The sequence below is a fragment of the Protopterus annectens genome, chromosome 6.part1 (genome assembly GCF_019279795.1).
Source record: "Protopterus annectens isolate FY-2018-M chromosome 6.part1, PAN1.0, whole genome shotgun sequence".
NCBI classification, from domain to species: domain Eukaryota; kingdom Metazoa; phylum Chordata; order Ceratodontiformes; family Protopteridae; genus Protopterus; species Protopterus annectens.
This window is the reverse complement of record NC_056738.1, coordinates 323,165,317-323,172,447: the sequence shown is the minus strand read 5'-3', so window position 1 is coordinate 323,172,447 and position 7,131 is coordinate 323,165,317. Positions and strand designations below refer to the sequence as shown.

The following is a 7,131-nucleotide window of genomic DNA, read 5'->3' as shown; positions in this document are numbered from 1 at the left end:
CTCACTGCATAGAAACCCTTTCCCAAAACCCAAACTGCATAATCCTCTATTTCCACATGTGGCCAGTCAGAGCACCTCTCAACTGCCCCGATTTTCACAGAATGTCCAGATTTCTGCCTCATATTTTTGTCTGCGCCTCATAAAATGTGTAGTTTTCTGGTATTACTATGTATTAACTGAAACTTCCTAAAAATCCTCCCCTTAGATGATGCTGTAAGTGAATTCAATACAACTTTTCTAAATAAAAAAAAAGCTCCAACTCAAGATGACAATCAACGTTTTTTACCATTTCCAGTGAAACAAGTATCATATGTAAGGGGCCGCTCGAACAGCAGAGGACCACGAAAGAGGAAATTTTCCGGAGAAAAACAAGCGATGTCAAGAAAGACAAGGAACTGAACCATCTAGTTTATAACTTCTCTGACCATGTTTTAACACATTCTGATTTAACATTATTGGATAGAGGTTTAAATTTCATTCCTTCGCAATCTAGTGTACTTAGTGACACTTTGATAGATTTGAAATTGTTTAGCCGAGCAGTAGCTTTGAAATTATTTTTTAAAGACCAAAAAAGTATGCATGAGAATACATCTACTATGAGTTTCAGATCTAAGAGTAATTTTACACCCCCTACTCCCATCCATGTAGAGTGCTTCATGAAACTCTGTGAAAGAGATTTCTATGATCTTTACCGGAAGAAATCCAAAAGAAGCACTTACCACAATTTAACATCTCATGAATATGAGTCCCTTAATATGTTTAGAAAAATGCAAGACAGAACAATAAAACCGGCAGACAAGGGTGGGGGTGTTGTGCTTTTAAATACATCTGATTATAATGATAATATGTTGAGATTACTTGCAGATAACAGCACTTATAAAAATATTACATTCAAGAATGTTGAGTAGATTATCCATAACATTAAACAAGACCTGTATGATCTGTTAATGTGCAGGCAAATCAGCAAGGAATTTTATGATTACTTTCTAACTGAATCTCCTGTTATACCTATAATCAAAGGTTTGCCCACAATCCACAAAAACATACTTCCAATACCAATGAGACCAATTGTCTCTGGAGATAGATGGGCTACCTACACTATTTCTTCCTTTCTAGAAAGTATGTTAAGACCTATAGTGGATAGTTTACCCGCCATCTTGAAAGATTCTTATCAGCTGTTGGACCAGTTAAGTGAATTAAAGTTTAAGAAAAACACTTCAGAATATCTCTTTGTAACCTTAGATGTCAAAGATTTATTCACAGCCATTCCCAATGATCATGGGATACAAGCCATTAGAGAGGTCTTGGTAAATAATGCCAGTTTCACGAATGATAGACAAATACTTATTGGCCAATTACTAGAATTAGTACTTAGTAACAACATTTTTATGTTTAAGAATAAGTACTACTTGCAAAAATGGGGGGTTGCCATGGGCACCCCCTGTGCCAATTCATACGCAAATTTAGTTGTCCATCACTGGGATGGGAAACTAGTTTTCTCTTTAATAACCCACTCTTTAAGAAAATAACTTTTTATAAAAGATTTGTGGATGATATCCAAATCATTTGGGAGGGGACTATAATGGAGTTTCAAATTTTTCTCACTTATTTAGAATCCACTACCACTTTTTTAAAATTTACTATGGAAACATCACATGACAGTATTCATTTTTTGGATTTAACACTAAAATTTTCTGATCATGGCACAGTTATTTCATCCCTTTATAGAAAATCTACATGGAGAAATGCTTTATTGAGCTATGATAGTATGCACCCTAGGTACACATTTTTAGGTATAGTAAAAGGTCAATTCATCAGACTTAGCAGGATTTGTAAAGAAAGCAGTGATTTGCAGGATGAGGCTAACAAGATGGAAGAGTTATTTGTAGAAAGAGGCTATGCTCGCAATAAGGTAAGAGACATTAAGAACAAAGTACTGAGCATCAAAGTAAGAGAGAGAGAGATGCCAGTGACCTAAATGTAAGCACTCCTACCTTTCAAATTTATCATAATAATAGACATATGTCACAGTTTGACCTATACTATGAATTACACTAATGACGTTGAAGTCTTAAAGGAAATAATTATCAGAAATTGGAATGTCTTGACCATGGACAGTTTTACTAGGCTATTAGTAGGAGATGCACCTAGATTTACCTTTTGAAACAGTAAGAATTTGAAACAAATCCTTTGCAATGATGCTATTGTTAGTACAGCACCCCCACACTCAAGATTCAATAAACTAGGTACCTACCCATGTGGTTGTTGTAACATGTGTAAATGTTTCCAATATACAGGATTATCAGCATCCCTTAGGGAGATACACCTTTAAACCTAATTTTTATTCCAATTGTAATACAATGAATTTAATTTATATAGCTACTTGTAATGTATGCCCTGCCTTCTACGTGGGTTTAACCAAAAGAAGATTAAGAGATAGAGTATACAACCACGTCTACGATATAAAGAAAGACATTGAGCTGAATGCCTTAGCTAAGCATGTATTAGAATTTAATGATCACAGTTTTAGTTTCAGGATTTTGCAAGTTATTTCAAAAAATTTGAGGGGAGGGGATAATATGAATCACCTAGCAAACATAAAACTAAAATGGATATTAAGATTGGGTGCACATTTACCACCAGGGATCAACCAATATGTATCTATAAAACCAGTATTGGAAAATAGAAAGTATTGATTCTTGAGTAATGTACATATTTATTTATGGGTGGCTGTTTTTACAATAGACGTTACATTTTCAAAATAAGTTTTTATATTTTGAAATTGATTTATTTACAGTTGTTTTACAATTAAAATACTTATTTAATAAGTGTTATTTATGTAATATTAACATAACATATATGCATATATGTTCTAAGGTATCCCATAAGCTATATTTATTATTATATCATCTTGCACTGATTTTGCATAGAATTGTCATTAGATGGTTATTTATTCATTACTTCATCTATTTATTTTTATTTGTAACTATATGAATCTTTATTTATCATAATAGAGACAAATTTATATACACATCCATTTGTAAATATGATTATGTACTTAATTGTTTACTATCAGTATTTAATATCTTTCTTGAGATTAACTATTTATATATTTAATTCATGAGTTTTATTAACAAAAGTTTTTAGTATACTTGCATATTATATGTTAGATCACTTGCAGTTTCTAAATGAAGAAATAGCCTTTTTTAATGGAACTGACACAAACCTTAAAAAAGTATATATGCATTGCATGGTTTGAGGTGTATAGACACTGCTTAGCAACCAATTGTTAAACTGATTTTGATTTAATTACTCATTTACATGATTAATTATTCATTCTGGCGCCAAAACTTGTATAAAAAGGTTTTCATTGTTTGTTAAAATTACTTCTGATGAAGTGTAGTGTCTTCTACGCGAAAGCGCTTAATTTATGTCCCTGTATAAAATAAAGAACTTCGTTTTTGGAATATTATCCTGGTGACTTTCCTTCGTGGTGAAACCTTCTGGTTTATTTTCTACAACTTTTCTAAATATCCTAAATAGCTCTGCACCTCCTAGAAGGAAGAGACTACAAACAAATAATGCCATTGGCTATCCAAAAATGAGTAGAATGTTAATGCAGAATAGAGAAAAATCATGGAAAGAATGGCAAAAATATAAAACATCTCAAAATCCTGAAAATTTCATAATGCTTCGCAATCGTACAAAAAACAAATAAATGAAGACAAAAAAGGATACTATATTAAATTTACAAAAAAAATACGAAACACAGCCCTAAAAAATTTGGACATCTATTAAAGAAATCTAATATCCCAAACAAAAATTCAACCCAAACCCCTCTCCCGATAACTTGACTCAAAACTGCAATACAGTTTCAACTCTTATTTTACAAACAAGTATAGCATCTCTAAACAAGGATTCGTAAACATCTAATCCCAGCCCTGTCCAACAGCCACATATCACCACAACCTCTTTCACCTTCAAACCTGAGCCAACATCCTATGTAAAAACACTCAAATAAACAAACCATTCTCCTCTTCAACTGATAACCTCCCAACAGGGTACCTAAAAATAGCAGCCAACAGCATTGCCTATTCTGTCTCAGCCCTCACTGTCAATACAGGAATCCCACATTCCCTCTCTCTGGAAAAATGTTATACATTACCTCTCTGCACAAAGGAAGAAATTCAAAAGACATCAATAACTTTACACCTATAGCAATCTTATCTCCCCTCATCAAAATACTTGAAAAATCTATACAAAAACACATCCTGTAAGAACTCCTATCCCCTACACAACATGGCCTCCATCCTTCCCATAGTATGGCAAATTAGTCTCTTCCTCATTTCTAGACTTGTCTAAAGCCTTATACACATTTTGTCACAGCAAACTTCTACTTCAAAAGTCATCACCAAGTCTCTCTCAGCCCACCCTTCTATGGTTCAAAAGCTATCTGTCCAGTAGGTATCAGTCAGTAAAATGGCACTCCATGCTCTCTCTCCATACCTGTCAGTCACTACCAGTGTACCACAAGCCTCTATCCCTGGTCCCCTCCTTTTTAACATTTTCAACAACACTCTCTATACATCCACACAACAGGTCACCCTAATACAATACATAGGTGATTCCACTGTCATTTGTACATGTGACAACATGGTACACCTCCAAAAATTTACTCAGGAAGCTTTAACAGCCACTGAAACGAGTTTGTAACTCACAACTCATGCTCAACCTCAAAAAACACAAAACTACTACTTTTCCCCAAAATTCCTCACTCATGAAAAAACAAAAACTTAAAGTCTTCTGTCTTTATAATACAACCACTGAAGTCACTTCTCATTGCAAATTATTAGTGGTGATAGTGGATGATAATCTTCCATTCCACCTGCATATACAAAACTGCATAAGAAAAACTCATCAAAAACTATGAATGCTTTACAGGGACAAAATCTCTCACCAGCACAACCAAAACTACACCTGCCACTACTCATCTCCTCACCACACTTCTTTATGGTGTTCCCATCCTCACTAGACTCCAGGCTTGACAAAAATTAAAACGAATAATGCTATAAGTTGCTCAATTTGCAGCAAATATCCCTTTCAAAATCCACCACTGCATAGCACTAAAAAACCCAAATTGTTAGCGTTGCCGCATCAACTAACATATACACATCTTCTTACCACCTATAAAATTATCCAGCATCCATTTGCCTGTCTAGCCCTAAAAACGTTCTACACAACTATGTTCCCAGTTGGTCACTGCAATGCAGTGACCAAAAACTCCTGTCTACAAACCTTTCAGATCTGCTAGGTGGTATCTATATTCGTACAATGTTGCCAAGGCCTTGAACTCCTTACCTGCCTACATTTATCAGGTCAACACCCTCTCTTCCATCTTTCAAAACCACTCTGAAAGACTTCCGATCTAAAATCAGGCTCTGTTCTTGCACCATACCAGGATAAACTATATTCCTAAATGTGAACAAGTACCTTTTCATACCTTATAACTCTTTACTCTCCCTTCTTCACTTACTTCCTTACTTCTATCAAATTCTCTTCCCTGACTTTCTTTCTAAACATACCATATGCCTGTTTTTCCCTCACTTCATATTGCAATTCCTGTTTGTATTAGACTAACTTACTTTTAAGTTTTTTTACAAACTAACATCTCTAAATATTAAATTATTGTTATACAACTTGTAGTGATTCTTAACCAATTTTTTTATATTACGTATAATTTGTTATACTTATTTAAACTGCACATGTTTTTGTTTTATTTTTGAAGATTGTAAAATTATTTTTCTTAAAATGTTTTGTAATAATTAGAAGCTTTGCTCCCTGGGTCCCTGCAACAAATGGGCTTCTACCCAGTCAGACTTTAATGATAATCAAATGTCAATAAATAAATAAATATATAAATATAAATTGTCGAGGGTTGAAGTAATTGAATAATGACAAACATTCCAATTTCAGACTTCATATCCGTCAGAAAATGCATGCTAAAGCAAAACCTGTTATTCTAGCAACGTTCTAAGTTTATAAGAGAAATGCTTAAAGTTTGTCCCTACTTTTGGGGTGTCTGTCCCCCACCTCATATTTTTTTGTTCTATGCCTCATAAACTGTGTGGTGCTCTTGCAAAGTATTGAAGTCATTGAATAATGACAGATACTGAGTTTCAGACTTCATGTCCTTCAGAAAAATGCATGTTAAAACAAAACATCATTCTAGCAATTTCTAAGTTTATAAGAGCAATGTTTAAAATATGTCCCTACTTTTGGGGCCTTGTCCCCACCCCCCCCCCCCCCCCCCACACACACACACACACACAAAATATATTTTTTTTAGCTTTCTCCAGATGTCTTGCTCTAAGTCGTTGGGGTATGCAGGACACTGCTTTCACAGTGCAAAAAGTTCTAATAGGTATTTATTTTGGACAATACTACGCATATGCAAAATGTACAGATCTACTTAAATAGATAATTCTACTGACATTAAAACTGGGTACACATGAAGTCAGAAATTCAGGCAAATCTAGAAAATAATCGACCGCCTAAATTTAACGTCTAAATACAAATGAAGTTCAATTGTAAATGCGATTTCACAGTTGTTGACACGCAGCATCACTCACGTTTCTCTGTTACGTCATCCTGCTCCACCTCCACCTCAAACATTCTCATTTCTTCCACAATAGTTTCTAAAGAAACAGCCATCTCTGGTTTAGTTATTGTTAAGTATTAATGGACAAAATTACTACTCTGCTATAAAAAAAATCAGTCTGCTCCCTGTTTACAGCCAGTAGTGAATTTCTGAAAATAAAAGTCCCATACGTCGAAACTACATTCCCTTACTTTAAAACTACAGTTGTACAGCATGTAAGGCAGACTAGGAAATAAGAATCTCCCGCGTTAAGTCTTTCTTCCGTCGCTCGTCATGCGTCACGTAAGCCTATCGGAAAATAGTGGTGTCAAAACGCATATCGACTTACCAGTGGGTAGAGTTTTAACAAAGGCAGTGTTGTATATGTAATTGTTAAAGTAAACAAAAATAATACACTTATTTTTCAAGGTTATTGCTAAGTATCTTCTGTTTCCAATGTTGTGAAAAAATGAAACAAAGGTTGTATTTCACTA

General features: G+C 34.3%; 1 protein-coding gene across 1 annotated transcript in view; it reads right to left on the bottom strand.

Annotated features, from left to right (window-relative positions):
* The window catches only part of POLA2 (DNA polymerase alpha 2, accessory subunit), a 633,383-nt gene extending 626,461 nt beyond the window's left edge, over positions 1-6,922 (bottom strand). The window contains exon 1 of the mRNA XM_044075741.1: positions 6,630-6,922. Within this exon, the coding sequence (XP_043931676.1) occupies positions 6,630-6,711 (82 nt within the window). The 5' untranslated portion in view covers positions 6,712-6,922. The remainder of the gene's footprint in view (positions 1-6,629) is intronic.
* Positions 6,923-7,131: the final 209 nt, after the last annotated feature.